This window comes from Microtus pennsylvanicus, chromosome 4 (assembly GCF_037038515.1).
Source record: "Microtus pennsylvanicus isolate mMicPen1 chromosome 4, mMicPen1.hap1, whole genome shotgun sequence".
NCBI lineage: Eukaryota > Metazoa > Chordata > Mammalia > Rodentia > Cricetidae > Microtus > Microtus pennsylvanicus.
In genome coordinates, this window is record NC_134582.1 from 68466696 (window position 1) to 68485681 (window position 18986).

General features: G+C 43.7%; 1 protein-coding gene across 3 annotated transcripts in view; it reads left to right on the forward strand.

Moving 5' to 3' along the window:
* The window catches only part of Slc35d4 (solute carrier family 35 member D4), a 144550-nt gene that overhangs the window by 65650 nt on the left and 59914 nt on the right, over positions 1-18986 (forward strand). For all 3 annotated transcript variants that reach the window (XR_012910331.1, XR_012910330.1, XM_075969289.1), the window contains one exon: positions 3032-3125. Coding sequence is in view for 1 of the 3 variants with exons in the window: in XM_075969289.1 (XP_075825404.1) it covers positions 3032-3125 (94 nt within the window). In the remaining 2 variants the exon portion in view is untranslated. The remainder of the gene's footprint in view (positions 1-3031; positions 3126-18986) is intronic.

Here is an 18986-nt window from a genome sequence, read left to right on the forward strand (position 1 = left end):
GAAAAATCTCCAAACTGTTGATGTTGAATCCTGGCCCTGCCGAGGATCTTATGCAGGATTTTAACTTGTCTTCACTCCTCCAGGGAGAAAGATTGTTTTTTACAGGCTTTTATACTAATCAATAGAGGGGTATGCTTTGGACAGTGCCTGTGCATGGCACAGTTCAGTTCGTGCTGTCATTAGTCAAGAAAAAACAAACAAAACCAAAATTCTCAACCATGAATAAAAACCGTGCTGTCTATCCCCGCACAGAAAGGTGAGAAGTTGAGATGTAGAGACTGGAGAGCTGGCTCAGCGATTAGGAGCTTTTGCTGCAGAGGACCAGGGTTCAATTCCCAGTGCCATGGTGTCTTAGAACCATCTGTAACTCTAGTCCCAAAGTGCACATGACTACATGGAGGCAAAACACTCATACACAGAAAATAATAGAACAGATAAATCATTTTTCTTTTAAGTTGAGGTGTAGCTACGTACTGCTTCTGGAATGAGTATGTCATGTTCCTCAGGTGTTTTAAGGCAATGGGGCAATATTATAGACTCTCCTAATTTGAACCTTGTGAAGATTTTCTTTCTCACCCTGGAAAGCTTCAGGGAAATTCAACAGTGCTCCCGTCAGCTTGACTAGCCATTCGCCTGCCCAAGAGCAGAGCTTTCACAATGGAGCTCTTGCTGCCCGGGGAACCTGGAATTGGTGTCCTTGAGTGTGACTGGGCAGATGGGTTCTGGGGCATGGTCAACACTGGTTTAGTTACTGGAACAGAAGCGTTTTCACAGCTCCCTGGCATTGGCTCTGTGGAGACACGCTCTGGCTGTTTCTGGTCCTGTACCATTGACAGCTTTCCCCCAACTCAATGCGTTAGATCAGGTCCTTTTATTTTAAGAGATGTTGATCTTTGCTTGAATTGTCTTAACTGTCTTTTTACCCATCTGCCGTCAGAGCAAGGCTGACGTTTTTAAAAGTGTACCCTGTCTCGAAAAACCAAAAAAAAAAGTGTGTACTGTTTTCCCACATCATTTCAATAGTTCCTCCATGGCTATTTCTCAGAGTAGGAGTGTTACCTTCAGGAAGTCCTGGGAAAGCTCAGAGGGGGATGATGCTTACCTCAGGGGAAAGAGATAGCCATGACTAGAGACCCCTGAAACAGATCTTTCTCTCTCCTGGGGTTCTTCACTTTAGAGATCCCCTCTCTGTTTTTCAGAGGGATATTCCCCATATCAAAGGGGTAGAAGAGCTGGACAGAGGATAGAGATAAAGTAGCCACAGTTCAGAAATTGTTTACAAACCAGCAAACCAAGCAATGGGAGGGAAGCACTGGGCGTTTCTCTACACAGCAGAGACAAGCTCATCCTAGTCAGGTCTGTGTGGAGGGAACAGGCTATGCTCACGCCCTTCGGCTGGAGCTGGACGGGGAGGGCAAAACCCAAGGATACGAGGAGGTTTGGGAGATTGGACACACCCGGGATTTGGTTCCTGGCTGCTGGGGTGGAAGCAACCAAGAGGATAACTCAGAACACTGGCTGTCTTTCTGTGTTCCTCAGCGACGTGCACCCTAGAACATCCCGCTCCAACTCTTTGATGACTGCTTTAGACTTTGGTGCTGTGACAGGTGTCTAAGAGAAATATTCAAACATCAAAATATCTTTTTTGGCTCTTGGCTCACATGTCTGCCCCAGGTTGTCTGGTTCCCTCACTTTGAGCCTGAGGGAGACTGATCCTGTTATGTCCTCCTGTGAGGTGATGTAGGAGTCATAGAACTGGCAATAGAGAGTTTTCTAAAAGATTTGCTTAAGAGACATTAAATCACACAATGTAGAATTTAGCTAAGGGAATACTGCCCCTGAAGCTCCCCAGGCCCATTAGAGGTAGGCAGGCCTCACCATGCTAGGATGACATGTTTGTTCGACACGGCTGGCCGCCATCATGCCTCCACCAGCAGCTCAAGGGGGTAGTGCAGGGAGGGTTACAGCTACCGTTAAGTCCCCGTGCCTGTTAGTAAGGTCCTTGTGCCCTACTGACAGGAAAAGTGTAGTTCTGCCTGGTGGACAAGATGACCCCATATAACAACTACTCACAGGGAAAAAAACCCAGCTGGCGTACTTAACGATTATGGCCTTCTTTGCTGTGTGAATGTCCCATCTGCCCATTTGCCAGGCTTTCAGTCTCTTGTGTGTTTAAATTGTTCAAAGAGTAACCTGGGGCTGGGACCTACAAGAGATTTAAGGATGACAGCATATGTAAAATGCGTAAGCCTGGAGTGCGTATAAGTTAGTAAGACCTTCTGTTTGAGACTGGCTGTTCCTTGAGCAGTAACTGCAGCTGACGCATGCGTGCGTGCGTGCGAGTGTGTGTGTGTGTGTGTGTGTGTGTGTGTGTGAAGATTTTCCTCTCTTAAACTCTAAGTGAACAGTTTCTCTCTGGGAAGGCATATTAATTCTTTAACGCTGGCAGGATACAGTAGAAGAGGTGTTTGCCTCCTGAAGCAGAAAGGAGATCAGAAAGGAAGGGCTGGGAGCCATGGATGCACCTCCAGGGGCGCACTTCTGACCAGGTCCCACCTCCTCATGTTTCCATTATCTCTCAATTACGCCTTCAAATGATGACTCCATAAAAGGACTAATCCAAAATCGGAGAGCTCATGATGCATCCTCATCCCCACAGCCCCTCCCCTAGCAGTATTTACATCTGTGATGGAATCTTAATACTGAAACCATGACAATGCCCATTTACATATCTTCTGTCATGACAGCCAGGTTTCTGAGCCTCTCTCAACTGCCAGTGAAATACTCTCATCTCTGTTTAGGCAAGTAGAGGTTCCGGTCTCTAAACTTGTTTTCATCGGGGTACTAGAAGACACAGCTGTGATGGAGGTTGTGACATGCTCAGAAAGTAGACATTGATGGGCGCGAGCTGTAGTCACAGCCCCTGGGGAGGGGGGGGAGGGTCTGGCTCGAGGGTGGAGGTAGATAGCCAGAGTGACTGGCTGTAGCTGAAGGAAGGCTGCCTCACTAACAGGGTGTTTTCTCCTTTCAGCGGAGTTTTAGGATTCTTTCTCATGCTCAGCACAGTAAAGCTGAAAAGCGTTCTGGCCCCAGGGCAGTGCGCAGCCTGGATTTTCTTTGCTAAGGTAAGAGAGAGGGGCTGGGAAAGTCTACCTCAGAAGCCTGTGTGGCCAGCCTTCTCAGCGTGGGTTGTGTCAAGGGGGATCTTTAGGAAACCGTTTTTAGTGACTTGTACCTGGTGATAATTTCTGAGACCGCTCACCTCACCACATTCCTAAAAGGTGGTTGAGGAAAGCCGACAGATGGCCAGAAGGAGAGACTTCAGGAGCCTTCAAGACTAGGATTGTTACAAGAGGAGCTTTTGTGTATCACAGTGACCAGGGCTGACTGACTAAGGGAGAGGCGGGTGGGCTGGGAAGGCTCCAGAGAAGAAGGCGACTGTGTGAAGCACCATGGCAACAGAAACGCTCTCTTTCCCCTCCTGTCTGAAGAACGTAGACAGTTCTTAGGGGCTTAGGACCTCCATCGAACTAAGATAAGTTAGTTATTGGAGCCCCTGTCTTCAGCCATCTGTATTTTTTCTGTTGCTTTTGTTTTCTCTGGAAATGAGATTGCACAGTGGAGATGTCACCTACATACATGGCCTGCCTTTAACAGTATTTGTTGTTCTTGGTAGAATGGGGAGGCTGCCTGAGATCTTAAGCACGAGAGAGGGAGGAAGTTGACAGAGTCTCGAAAACAAGCTGAAAGCTGGGATAACATTGTCCAAAGTCTCCATTTTCATGCTCCAAAAGCAGAAGTGTTTGTTCTTGGTAGGGACGGAGTGAATTCACAGTGTCCTTGCCTGCCGCTGCCCCGCTCCGCCAGTGTGATGGGGAGCCATGAAAATTAGCGTCCCTCCTTCTAGAGGTCACACGCTCTGTTTGGGGCATTGTTCATTTGGGTGGCCATTTTGGTCAGAAGTGAACAGGAGAAGCTAGTAGTTCCACTGTCTTGAGTTTATAGGCCTCACTGGAGTGCTGTGGACAGAGGTCTTGCTGCTGACCTCTGTAGGAGCTTTGTGAGCTCTGGAGCCCACCATACGTCTCACACCCAATGCTTCTGTGTCTAGGAACACACCAGAGGCGGAACAGACTCAGACACACCCACACATCCCTGGCTAAAAGAGTCAGAGGAAGGTACAAGCCAAGGCAGACAGGAAAACTGCCTGAGGTTCAAACATCCTCTCCTGCTGCGTAGAAGCAGAGACAAGATCTTCTGGCTCATGATATTTGAACAAAAGCCTCTTTCTGGTCCTGGCCAGGACACCAGTTACACTAGCGTGAAGAATAACAACATTAGTGAGAACATCAGCGCTGCACCTTTTGGCGAGGCAGATTTCACACTTGTTTTAGGAAGATCACTGAACAAGCAGAACAAGCAACTGCAGTAATAAGATGTGGGAAATGTCAGAGCTTAGAGTTGCTACCACATATTACCTAGAAAGCACAGCATTCACCCAAAAAATTAAAGACATTTAGAGAAGCAAATTATGGCCTATGGGAAAAGTCAGTGGGAACTGGCTTATCTGCTTCAGATGTAGAGTTAGCTCAGAACATTGCAAAGTGGCTCCTTCAGGACACTCAGGGTGGGACTACAGCCGTGTGAGATCAGAGGGAAGAGCCATGAATTTGGAGTGTTAGTCACAGGGAATTAGGGAATAACCGGTTGAACATAAACTGCAATGAGATTTCTATAGAGGGACTCAGCAGATTGGGACGATAGAAAAAGCGAACTGTGAAAGAGAGAAGAAAACATTTACTACAAAGAAAAAAATTAATTGGAAAGTGTAAGCAGCACTCCAGAGACCTGTGAGACATCACACACATCAGCTTATATATAAAAACCGTCTTGGGAGAGGAAGAATCAGAGACAGAAAAGTATTTAGGTGAATAATGGATGAAACTTCCAGATCTTATGGAAGACATAAAAATTCAGTAAGTCCTGAAAACAAACAAAAACAGCATGTTACCTAAACAAATTATAATCAGACTGTTAAAAGACAAATAGAATATGTTAAACATATCGAGGAAAAAGCATTCAGCACACATGGAAGAAATCAGTGCAATTAATGAAAAATAGCAAACAAGCCTCCAAACAAAAACCTGGAGGCCAGAGGCAGCAAGAGGAGGCCACATTCAACCTGCTAAAGGAAAAAAAGACATATGCAACCAGGGACTTAATACATAGCAAAACTGTCCATCAGATATGGGAGAAATAAAGACATTCCCAAATAAATAAAGACTGAGAGATGTGATGCTAGTGGCAATATCAATAGTTACATTAAATATTAATAGACTAAATGTCCCTTTTAAAGGGATGGAAAGATGGCTCAGAGGTTGGGAACTCTGACTACTCTTGCGAGGACACAGGTTTGATTCCCAGCATCCACATGGTGGCTCGCAACCACCTGTAAGTGCAGTTCCAGGGGATCTGACACCCTCTTCTGGCCTTTGTGGACACCATGAATGAATGTGGTGCTTAAACATACTTGCAGGCAAAGCACTCAAACACAAAGAATAAAAATAAATGAATCTTTTTTTAAAATGTATTTATTTATTAAGGATTTCTGCCTCCTCCCCGCAACCGCCTCCCATTTTCCTCCCCCTCCCCCGATCAAGTCATCCTCCCTCATCTGCTCGAAGAGCAATCAGGGTTCCCTGACCTGTGGGAAGCCCAAGGACCGCCCACCTCTATCCAGGTCTCCTAAGGTGAGCATCCAAACTGCCTAGGCTCCCCCAAAGCCAGTACGTGCAGTAGGATCAAAAACCCACTGCGATTGTTCTTGAGTTCTCAGTATTCCTCATTGTCCTCTATGTTCAGCTAGTCCGGATTTATCCCATGCTTTTTCAGACCCAGGCCAGCTGGCCTTGGTGAGTTCCCGATAGAACATCCCCATTGTCTCAGTGTGTGGGTGCACCCCTCACGGTCCTGAGTTCCTTGCTCGTGCTCCGTCTCCTTCTGCTCCTGATTTGGACCTTGAGATTTCTGTCCCATGCTCCTCTGTCTCTGTCTCCTTTCATCGCCTGATGAAGGTTAATATTCATGAGGATGCCTATGTGTTTGTCTTTGGGTTCACCTTCTTATTTAGCTTCTCTAGGAACATGCATTATAAGCTCAATGTCCTTTATTTATGACTAGAAACCAAATATGAGTGAGTACATCCCATGTTCCTCTTTTTGGGTCTGGCTTACCTCACTCAGGATAGTGTTTTCTATTTCCATTCATTTGTATGCAAAATTCAAACCACTCTGGAAAGCAGTGTTTCGGTTTCTCAGTTAATTCGGAATCAACCTACCCCTGGATCCAGCAATACCACTCTTGGGAATATACCCAAGAGAGGCCCTATCATACAACAAAAGTATATGCTCAACTATGTTCATGGCAGCATTGTTTGTAATAGCCAGAACCTGGAAACAACCTAGATGCCCTTCAACGGAAGAATGGATGAAGAAAGTATGGAATATATACATATTAGAGTATTACTCAGCAGTAAAAAACAAGGACTTCTTGAATTTTGCATAAATGAATCTTTAAAAAGGGCAGAGGTTGTCAGATTGTATTTTTAAAAGGCAAGATCCAGCTGCATAGTCTCCAGAAGAGACACACCTTGCATCAGGGCTACTAGGAGCTGACTCTGAGAATGAGGCAGAGCCAGAATCCTCATAGACATTTATTCAGGCTCTTTGAAAAACATCTCAGTGCTTTCCATCAGGCAAACTGACAACCATGCAGGACCTCTATGCCCAAAAAATGCTCACGAGGAATGAAAATGCACACCCATCAAAAACCCTATACTTTGGTGTTTATGGTCACATTAATAATAAAACCAAAACACGTAAAGAATGTAGATGTGAGTTTCTTAGTGGATGGATAAACAAGATATCGATGCATGTGGTAGAATGCTATTAAACAGTAGCAAGAAATGAGCTATTAATATATGCTATAATACAGATGACTCTTAGAAGCATTCTGCTAAGTGGAAAAACATAGTCACAAAGTAATACATATATTATTCCTTTTGTGTAAAATGTCAGAAAAACGCAAAATTATACAGACAGAGTATATTGAAGGTTTTTCATGGAGCAGAAACCTATATAGGTTTAAAGAAGTTGTGGTTTGTGGGATGGAAATGACCTAGAGTCACATTGTAGTAATGGTTGCATAATCACATAGTAACTTACTAAATTTGCTTACTAAAAATCATCACATTGGGACTAGAGAGCTGGCTCAGTGGTTAAGAGAACTGGCTGCTCTTCCAGAGGACCTGGGTTCAATTCCCAGCACCCACATGACAGCTTATAACCACCTGTAACTCCAATTCTAGGGAATCTGACACTTTCACACAGTCATGTGTACAGGCGAAACATCGATGTGCATAAAATAAACAAATCTTTAAAAAACTATTTAAAAGTCATCACATTTTAAAAAAAGCCACAGCTTTCATTTCGATGCTAGGTTTTGTGGCTCGCAAAACCTTCCTTACGGGCTGTAGAACATGGCATTCATTCTGGCTTTTACGATGTGATGGAGTTTATCTGTGTATAGTTTCGCCTGTTTGACCACTGGTCTCTGAGAATTTCCTTTGCTTTTTTTTTTTTTCACAACTTGAAAGGAAGTTTATAACTTTTCCCCCAATTCTGGGAGAAAGGCATTTTTTTTTTAAACTTATTCTTGTGGTTTGATGCCAATCCTTAAGTGTAGAGGATTAGATTAGGTGAACCATTAAGGTTCTTGGCAGCTTCAGATAAGCTCTCTCTTTCTCTCCCTCTTCAGTACATCTGTTACCCACCCCCATCACACAACTTTTCTATCACATGTTATATCTGTGTTCTTAGCGGCCAAGTATACCCATCTCCTGGACCAGCTGCATGTCTAAATGCACTGGCGTTTGTAACATACCACAACTGTACTTGGTGAGACAGCATTGCCTGGTTATGTCATCGTGACCGCCAGTGTTTTCAGAAAGTGACCCAAAAGGATGGCCCTGTGGTGCTAGAGGAGAATTTGGATTCCTCAAAAAACTTGTAGACCCAGGTTGAGAGGCCTTGTTCCTGGCTCTAAAATAGTATTCTTTCTCAATCATTGTTCAAGAGGTTGTCATATCAGCAATTACTTGCATGCTTGCTTTCTTCCTTTCTTTCTCCTCTCTCTCTCTCTCTCTCTCTCTCTCTCTCTCTCTCTCTCTCTCTCTCTCTATCTCTATCTCTATCTCTATCTCTATCTCTATCTCTATCTCTGTTTTCTTCTTGAGACAGGGTCTCGTTGTATAACCCTAACTGGTGGTCTGGAACTCCTTGTGTAAACAGGCTGGCCTCACACTCACAGAACATCCTGCCTCTGCTCTTGAGTGTTAGGATTAAGGGTATCAGCACCATGCCTGGCTTCAGTAATGTTTCTGTCATGATTATCATTTTCCTCTCTTGGAATCTGAGAAATACTTTAAGATCCAGAAAGCATTATAGTGCTTAGCAACCTTTGGAAAGAGAAAAGTCTCTTCTCTGAGTAAACTGAGCATGTGAAATCTAATGCACGGGCAAAGTCTGAGCTCTTTTCTCACTGGGAGTACAAAGGACTGAACCAGAAAACGTGAATGGATTCAAGAGAACCATGTGACAGTGACGTGTGGGTGTGTAAGGAGGGCACAGCCTGAGTTGCCACTCTTAGTGGGTCTTTCCAGCAGATTTAAACCTGTGTGAGAATTCTTCCCAGTTTGGGTAGTGCCTTATCTCATGCTTTTCAGTTCAAACTGCTTGGGTCCTCAGTCGTTGGAAAGAAGCAGCCGAGGTTGGAGTGAGTTTTTAGTGATGATGATCCAGGAAAGGCAAGGCATCCCCAGTGGCAGCAGCACCTTTCAAAGCCAGCTTTGTGTAACACTGGGCTCCCCAGGAGCTAACGCCATTGTCATCAGCCAGCTGCGGCTTATAAAACCAAGTCTGTCCTTTTAATGGCCCTTGGGAAATACTTTTGCTGATAGATCTTCTGATTCAGTTTAAGGTATTGTTTGTTTGGCTTGTTTTTATTTTGTTTATCTAGGGATTGATCCCAGAGTCTTAAACATACAGACAGGAGCTTTACTGTTGAACTAAACTCTTTTGTTTTGATGTTGTTTTTCAAGATAGAGTTTCTTTGTGTAGTCTTAGCTGTCCTGGAACTTGGCCCTGTAGAATCTAGCTGGCCTTGAACTCACAGAGATTCCAGCTTTTGAGGGCAGAATTATCTACAGAGTGAGTTTGAAAAACCAAATAATAATAATTTTTCAACCCTATGATCTCCTAAGCCATGGCCTTTTGGCCAACCTTTGTAGTAATATGGAGCGGCGGGGCTGCATCCCCAACACCCCAGCCGCCTGCTCGGCTAGCTTATGCCCTGAAATAATTACGCGGACACTGTATTCTTTTAATCACTGCTTGGCCCTTTAGCTCTAGCCCTTACTGGCTAATTCTGATATCCCGATCAACCCATCTCTAATAATCTGTGAGCACCGGTCTTACCGGGAAGATTCTAGCCTAAGTTCATCCTGGGTCGGAGCTGGGGCATGGCGTCTCTCTGAGGCATCTGCTCCAGAGAGGAGAGCTGTGGAGTCTGAGCTCACTTCCTCTTCCTCCCAGCGTTCTATTCTGTTTACTCCACCTACCTATGTTCTAACCAATAAAATGGGCCAAGGCAGTTCCTTTATTAGCCAATGACCTTCCTCCATCAAACCTTCAATATCAGATATGATATTTTTGTTTCTTTGTCTTGTTTTTGTTTGTTTGTTTTTTGAAACAGGGTTTCTCTGTGTAGCCCTGGCTGTCCTAGAATTAGCTCTGTAGACCAGGTGGCTAGCCTCGAACTCACAGAATTCTGCCTGCCTCTGCCTTCCCATTGCTGGGATTATAGGTGATATTTTTTAACGCCTGTGATTCTTATATCTGTGTATGAGCACACATATGCACATGTGGAGGCCAGAGGACAACGTGTGGGAGTCGATTCTTCCCTTCCACCATTTGAGTCTTGGGATTGACTGAGGTCATCAGGTTTGATGGCCGTGCCTTTACCCATGGAATATTTCACTGGCCTTCTGGTTGTTGATGTTGGTTTGTTTTTTGGTGGAATTACATTTCATATATGCAGGACTCAGACTGTATTAGTCAGGGCTCTGTAAGGAACAGAACTGGTAGAATGAACTAATATTTATCTATATATCAGTAAGGATGTGGTCTGAGTCGTTGAACCATAGCTGGCTCCTTTAGGAAAGGATGGCCGTTGTTCAGTCCGCAATCAGATGTCTTAGCAGTTCCCGTCAGGTGCTGGAGTCCCAGGGAGGACTAGACAGCTGCCAGTTTTCAGTCCATGTTGTAATCCCAAAGAATTACGTTCTAACACCAGTGAAGGAAATGTGAGAGTGGGGGCAAGCAGACATTAGAGTAAAACCTTCCTTTTTCCATGTCCTTCTCTGTGGGCTGGCACTACAACATGGCCTATGAATCTTCCGACATCAGATGACCCTGACTTTGGGTGGGGCTCCCGCCTCAAATAATCCAGCCTGTGGCCAGCTGCTTGGGCGTCAGTCAGTTCGTGATGCAGCTCTCATGCTCTGCTTCCCAGAGCCGTGGGAGGCCATCAGCACGGGGAGAGACCGTCCCTGCAGTGCTTGCTGTAGCCTTGGTGTGCGTGCGCCTCATTTGGCTCTGAAATTCTTTCTTATTCTATTTTACTACCAGCCTGAAGCAGTTAGCAATCCTGAAAGATTTTAGATGTAACGTGAAGATGTGATATGATATGAAGGCTATAGCTTCTCTTTCAACAGACCCCTGTTGTACGTGATTCTACCATTACTAAACATTTCTTTAGGGAAGTCTTTGGAGAGTGACAGACACAAGGAAGGAGGAATGCATTAGCTGTGTTCAGTGCATGTCCAAGGCCTGTTATAACGCAGAATAGATAAGGGTGAGTTGGGCAATGATGCCAATCTGGCTAGCAAAGGAGTGGCTGAAAGACCCTGAGAGTCATGGTTTCCCAGGCAAGGTTGAAGAAAGGAGCAGGAGCCAGGCAAGATGAGCTGCAGGAGCAGTAAGGCAGGAGGAGCTGCAGGAGCAGTAAGGCAGGAGGAGCTGCAGGAGCAGCAAGGCAGGAGGAGCTGCAGGAGCAGCAAGGCAGGAGGAGCTGCAGGAGCAGCAAGGCAGGAGGAGCTGCAGGAGCAGTAAGGCAGGAGGAGCTGCAGGAGCAGCAAGGCAGGATGAGCTGCAGGAGCAGCAAGGCAGGATGAGCAGGTGGGCGACTGTGAGTTGGTTAGAGGAGGAGTCGGCGGAGGCATAGGAAACTTGGGGAAAGTCAGATGGCAGTGCAAAGAAGCTGCTCTGTAGAGCCCATTGTGGACTCTGGACCAGCTGCTGGATGGTAAACAATGCTTGGGCATGTTAATGTAGAAACAGATCCTAGAAGGAACTGAGCTTCCAGCATTCAGACCAGAGGTAAACCAAAACTTCAGTGGCAGGAATAAAAACGTTGGGAGTCAGATCTGCCTGAAAATTTGAAAGAAAGTAAATTTTAATCCATCTATCATATGATTGCTACGGGACATGATGAAATAAGGACTAGACCATGTTAGAACAGATGGCGTGGGTGATGATAGTTGTAAAACACCAATAACGATGGATCCAGAGAAGCCTGGATGCTGCCAAGGTTTGTAGCATTCATGGCATGACAGACAGAGGGCAACAACGAGACTGCAGGGAGTAAAGCTGGTGAGCTCTTCTAGACAGATGCACATTGCAGCCAAGCATCTAACTAGAGCTGCTTCGGGTTGGAAACCTGGAGAAGTGGGTGAGAACTTAGATCCTGCATCAAACAGTGCAGGACTGGAAGCGGTCACTGGGAGAGGAAAGAGAGGAATAGAAGAACGCAGGCAGGCACTTAGCTTGGGAGACGTGCAGGTGCTAGGAACCATAATGGTCAGGTCCCTAGTGACAGCAGAGGGTGGAAGGAAGGCCAGGAAGGGCTGTGAGAAGCGCTGTTAAGAGAACAGGTTGAAAAAAATAGAGCGAGGACATTGGCAGCCTTTGGGGAAGCAGTCAAGGGCAAAGTAGGAAAGAAGATGGCTCCTAACTCCCTGAAGAAGTACCAGGCTGTGAGCTGTGGTCAAGAGGGTGATAGCCTGATCTCATGATGAGATGTGTTTTCTAGAAGAAGGACTTGGGTGTAAGAATGATGGAAGCCAGAGAATGAGGGGAAGTGGGGAAGACTGGTATCAATAGTTTGTGGAAGAACCTGGAGGGTGGGGCTGTCCTGGAGAAACCAGAAAGCCTTTTACCCACGAGCCTTGGCAGAGATGGTGGTAGATGAGAAGGAGGCAGACAGAACTTTAGTCTCCATCTTGAGAGGTGTGGGACAGGGGTGTGGAATTCCAGGGTTGGGGAGGGAGGGAGGGGGAGAAGAGTGCTCACTCCTTGACTCTTCCCACTATTCATCGAACTTCTCATCTATGATATGAAATGTGTGTGCCCCACCCTAAAATTCATAGTTTGAAATCCTAATCTCTAAGGTGATGTTCATAGGTATAACTTTAGCACATGGTAAGATTATGAAGGCAGAGTCCTTCTGAGTGACATCAGTGGCCTTATTAAAGGGGCACCAGTCAGTCATGGTGACTCATATCTTTAATCCTTGCACCCAGGAGACAGAGGCAGGCAGATCTCTGAGTTTGAGGCCAGCCTGGTCTATGTGACCAGTTTCAGGCCATCCAGGGCTACAGAGTGGGATCCTGTCTCAAAATAAAATGTTCCGTGGAGCTGCTTTGCCCATGCACTGTGAGAACACAGAAGAAGGAAGCAGCTCTCCCAGGACACAGAACCCACCAGCATCCTGATCTACACTGGACAGTCCTCAGAAGAGTAAGAAGTACAGTTATGCCATCTATAAGCACCCCAGTCTCTGGTCATTAGTCATAGCAGCTATGATGGACAAGATACCAATATTGGTTACTTTGCTCATTGCTGTGATCAAATACTCAACAGAACATGGTAAGGCAGGAAGGGTTTATTTTGGCTTACAGTTTGGGAGAACACAGGCCTTCATGATGGGGAAGACATGGCAGCAAATTTCCATTTCTCCATGGAACAGGAAGCAGTTATTGGAGAGGAAGTGGGGCTAGGATCTAAACCTCAAAACCTGCACATGTAGCCAATTTCCCCTATTGATGTTCCTCCTCCCAAAACAGTGCCACCGTAAATACAGGAGCCTACTACAGTGGTGTCCCCCTGAAACCCTCAGGTCTTTCCCCCATAAAGCACAGTCTGGACTGCAGGGCATCTAAAGACAGCTCAGAGCTGGCAGGATTGCAGTAACCACCTCGCTGAAGCCTTTACATCTGACATAGCTCTGTACAGGGAACTGCTAGTGTTGAGAATCATGATATCTACTCAATAAAACATTTGCCAGGTTTATAAGAACTTACTGGAATATATCACTCCACAGTGGGACTTTCTTCTGTCCCTGTCACTTGGTCTAACCTTCTCTTGTGGAAGAGTTTGGTGTCAGGGGTTTATTGGGACTTTTGTCCTTAACTCAGATAGTCAGAATTCACTCTTAGAAGGCAGTTCCCTCACGTTGCTCTTTGGATAGTATGCTCTTCATACGAAGGAAACATTGTAAAACTGGAAGGTACTACAATATGAGCTCTTGCTGGTTCAGAGCACATTGAATGAACTGATACACACGGGAATAGCAAACAGCCTTGTGGAGGACAATAGAGACCTAAATAAAGACTTAATTTTCACCTAGTCTCAGGTGTACGAATTGTGTCCTTTTCAGTGAATAAGCACAACACTAATTTCTACCTTATTGAGGGCATTGAATGCCACCCGACAGCTCTAGACTGGTGAGAGCCAGCCCTGGGCAGGTCCTTGGCTCTGTCAAACGCTGGTTCAGTCCTTTCACAAAGTTGATCAGTGGTTTCCTGGCTGTGAGTTTACGATTGTGTTTGCTGGTTTGTGGTGTGGATTTACTGCCTGCTACACTGTTGCTCCGAATGCAGCATCCATAAGAACAAGGCTTCTCACAGCCTAAACTGAGATTGCCCAACAAAGAAGTCATTGATGCGCCATTCACAGCATTCTAAACTTATATAAAGAGTCATTGATCCAAAACAGTCACTGTGCATTTGAAAATGTATTTTTGCTGGTTTCCATGGAGACCCCCAGTTGGCTGCTCTGTGATCACTGTCTAGTCTTAATGATATGCTGGCATCGCCTGGGAGTCTTCAAAGCTATCTCCATAAGAACATCTCCTTGTGGATAACGTGACTGCCACCCTGGTTTAAACTCCCATGTAAGAGTTTCTATTAAGGGGGGGAGGGCAAATGCTGCTAGAAAATTTATCCTGATAACATTTTGATGTACACAGGAGGTTTTCTGAGCTCCGACTTTCTGTCTCAGACTTTCTTGCAGGTGAAGGCCACAGCACAGATACTTTCTCTTTTTTCGAGGGGGCATGCCGACATATTTTGTGACCTGTTGCCAAGATAGTGAACTAGGCAGGAGACTTCAATATGTCAATGGGCTAGATAAAACTAAGTTTTTAAAAGGTTATATTTCTTTATGTGTATGAGTGTTTTGCCTGTGTGTATGTATTGTAGAGGCCAGAGGTAGATCCCTTGCAACTGGAGTTATTACAGATGGTTGGGAGCCTTCATGTGGGTGCTAAGAATTGAACCTGGGTCTTATGCAAGAGCGAGTGCTCTTAACTGCTGATCTAGCTCAGTAGCCCCTAAACTAAAAAAAAATGTGACAAGATACCCAACATTTACCACTAAGACTCCATACGCATGTAGACATGGGACACCTGCACATGTATATGCACACACAGAGAAACAGACAGACACATACATCACACAGAAAAGGCTGAGTTGTTTTAATAGGGGAATCATGCAAGCTTTCTGATATCTTAATAATAGAAATTTTTACTTTTTATTGATTTCATGTACTTATTTATGTGTGCACATGGATGTGTGTGCATGCCCATGTATGAGTAGGGAGCCCAGAGTTGATGATGGGTGTCCTGTCTATTTCTTTTTCTTTCTTTTTTTATTGATTTTTATTGAGCTCTACATTTTTCTCTGCTCCCATCCCTGCCTCTCCCCTCTTCTTCAACTCTCTTCCAAGGTCCCCATGCTCCCAATTTACTCAGGAGATCTTGCCTTTTTCTACTTTCCATGTAGATTAGATCTATGTATGTCTCTTTTAATCTCCTCATTGTTGTCTAGGTTCTCTGGGATTATGATTTGTAGGCTGGTTTTCTTTGCTTTATGTTTAAAAACATGAGTGAGTACATGTGATAATTGTCTTTCTGGGTCTGGGTTACCTTACTCAAAATGATGTTGTGTTTTTTTTTTAGCTCAATCCATTTGCTTGCAAAATTCAAGATGTCTTTGTTTTCTGCTGTGTAGTACTCCATTGTGTAAATGTACCACATTTTCCTTATCCATTCTTCAGTCGAGGGGCATTTAGGTTGTTTCCAGGTTCTGGCTATGACAAACAAAGATGCTATGAACATAGTTGAGCACATGTCTTTGTGGCATGATTGAGCATCCTTTGAATATATACCCAAAAGTGGTATTACTGGGTTTTGAGAAAGGTTGTTTCCTAATTTTCTGAAAAATTGCCACACTGACATCCAAAGCAGCTGTACTAGCTTGCATTCCCACCAGCAATGCAGGAGTGTTCCCTTTTCCCCACAACCTCTCCAGCATAAGTTGTCATCAGTGTTTTTGATCTTGGCCATTCTTACAGGTGTAAGATGGAATCTCAGTTGTTTTTATTTGCATTTCTCTGATGGCTAAGGATGTTGAGCATTTTTTTTTTTTTTGGTTTTTTGGGACAGGGTTTCTCTGTGGCTTTGGAGCCTGTCCTGGAACTAGCTCTGTAGACCAGGCTGGTCTCGAACTCACAGAGATCCGCCTGCCTCTGCCTCCCGAGTGCTGGGATTAAAGGCGTGCGCCACCATCGCCCGGCCTGAGAATTTTCTGAAGTGTCTTTCAGCCATTTTAGATTCCTCTGTTGAGAGTTTTCTGTTTAGGTCTGTATTCTATTTTTAAAATTGGATTATTTGTTCTTTTGATGATCAATTTCTTGAGTTCTTTGTTGTTTTTTTTTTTTTTGGTTTTTTTTTTTTTTTGGTTTTTCGAGACAGGGTTTCTCTGTGGTTTTGGAGCCTGTCCTGGAACTAGCTCTTGTAGACCAGGCTGGTCTCGAACTCACAGAGATCCGCCTGCCTCTGCCTCCCGAGTGCTGGGATTAAAGGCGTGCGCCACCCCCGCCCGGCTCTTGAGTTCTTTGTATATTTTGGAGATCAGACTTCTGTCTGATGTGGGGTTAGTAAAGATTTTTTTTCCATTCTATAGGCTGCCATTTTGTCTTGTTGACCATGTCCTTTGCTTTACAGAAGCTTTTCAGTTTCAGGAGGTCCCATTTATTAATTGTTTCTCTCAGTGTCTGTGCTGCTGGGGTTATATTTAGGAAGTGGTTCCCCATGCCAGTGTGTTCAAGTGTACTTCCCATTTTCTCTTCTATGAGATTCAGTGTAGCTGGCTTTATGTTGAGGTCTTTGATCCATTAGCACCTGAGTTTTGTGCATGGTGATAGATATGGGTCTATCTTCATTCTTCTACATGTTGATATCCAGTTATGCCAGCACCATTTGTTACATATGTTTTCTTTTTTTCATTTGATATTTTTTGCTTCTTTGTCAAAAATCATGTGTTCGAAGGTGTGTGGATTAATATCTGGGTTCACGATTCGGTTCCATTGGTCCTCCAGTCTGTTCTTATGCCAATACCAGGCTGTTTTCAGTACTGTAGCTCTGTAGTAGTTTGAAGTCAGGGATTGTGATATCTCCAGAAGTTCTTTTATTGTACAATATTGTTTTGGCTATCCTAAGTTTTTTGCTTTTCCATATGAAGTTGAGTACCATTCTTTTGAGGTCTATGAGAATTTTGCTAGGATTTTGATGGGTATTGCACTGAATCTGTAGATTGCTTTTTGTAAGATTACCGTTTTTACTATGTTAATTCTACCTACCCAAGAGCCAGGAGATCTTTCCACTTTTTGGTGTCTTTTTCAATTTCTTTCTTCGAAGATTTAAAGTTCTTGTCATACAAGTTTTCCACTTGTTTGGTTAGAGTTACTCTGAGATATTTTATGCTATTTGTGTCTATTGTGAAGGGTGATTTTTCTCTGATTTCTTTCTCAGTGATTTTATCATCTGTGTACAGGAGGACTACTGATTTTTCTGAGTTAATCTTGTATACTGCTACATTGCTGAAAGTGTTTATGAGTTGTAGAAGTTCCTTGATAGAATTTTTGGGGTCGCTTATGTAAGCTATCATATCATCAGCATATAGTCAGAGTTTAACTTCTTCTTTTCCCATTTGAATCCCTTGATCTCTTTTAGTGTCTTATTGCTCTAGCTAAGACCTCAAGAACTGTATTGAATAGATATGGAGAGAGTGGACAACCTTGTTCTTGTTCCTGATTTCAGTGGAATCTCTGGGAGTTTCTCTCCATTTATTTTGATGTTGGTTGTTGGCTTGTTGTATATTGCCTTTATTATGTTTAGGTATGTTCCTTGTATTCCTGCTCTCTCCAAGACCTTTATCATGAAGGGATGTTGTATTTTGTCAAAAGCTTTTTCGGCATCTAATGAGATGATCATTTGTTTGTTTGTTTGTTTGTTTGTTTGTTTGTTTGTTTTTTTGAGACAGGGTTTCTCTGTAGCTTTGGTGCCTGTCCTGGAACTAGCTCTTGTAGACCAGGCTGGCCTCGAACTCCCAGGGATTCGCCTGCCTCTTCCTCCCGAGTGCTGGGATTAAAGGCGTGCGCCACAACCGCCCGGCTGATCATTTGGTTTTTATTTTTCAGTTTGTTTATATAGTGGGTTACATTGACAGATTTTTGTATGTTGAACCATCCCTGCATCTCTGGGATGAAGCTGACTTGCTCATGATGGATGATGATTCTGATGTGTTCTTGGATTCGATTTGCTAGTATTTTATTTAGTATATTTGCATCAATGTTCATGAGTGAAATTGGTCTGTAATTCTCTTTCTTAGTAATGTCTTTATGTGGTTTGGGTATCAGGGTAATTGTAGCCTCACAAAAAGCGTTTGGCAATATTATTTCTAATAATTTGAGGAGTATTCGTATTAGTTTTCCTCTGAAAATCTTGTAGAATTCTGAGCTGAAACCATCTGGACCTGGGATTTTTTTTTTTTTTGTGGGAGACTTTTGATGACTGTTTCTATTTCTTCAGTAGTTATAGGTCTGTTTAATTTGCTCATCTGGTCTTGATTTAATTTTGGTAAGTGATATTTATCCAGAAAGTTGTCCATTTCCTTTAAATTTTCCAATTTTGTGGAGTACAGGTTTTTGAAATATGACCTGATGATTGTCTGTATTTCCTCCATGTCTGTTATTTCCCCCTTTTCATTTCTGATTTTGTTAATTTGGATATTCTGTCTCTGCCTTTTGGTTAGTTTGGATAAAGGTTTGTCTATTTTGTTGATTTTCTCGAAGAACCAACTCTTTGTCTCATTGATTCTTTGTATTATTTTCTTTGTTTCTATTTTGTTGATTTCAGCTCTCAATTTGAATATTTCCTGCCCTCTAGTTCTCTTGGGTGAGTTTGCTTATTTTTGTTTTAAAGTTTTCAAACATTCTGTTAATTCACTAGTGTGGGATTTTTCCAGCTTCTTTATGTAGGCATTTAGTGCTATGAACGTTCCTCTTATCACTGCTTTATGTCCCATAAATTTGGATATGTTATGTGATTATTTTCATTGAATTTTAGAAAGTCTTTAATTTCTCCCTATATTTCTTCCTTTACCCATTGATGATTCAGGTGAGCATTGTTTAATTCCCATGTGTTTGTGGACTTTATGGAATTAGTATTGCTGTTGAATTCTCATTTTA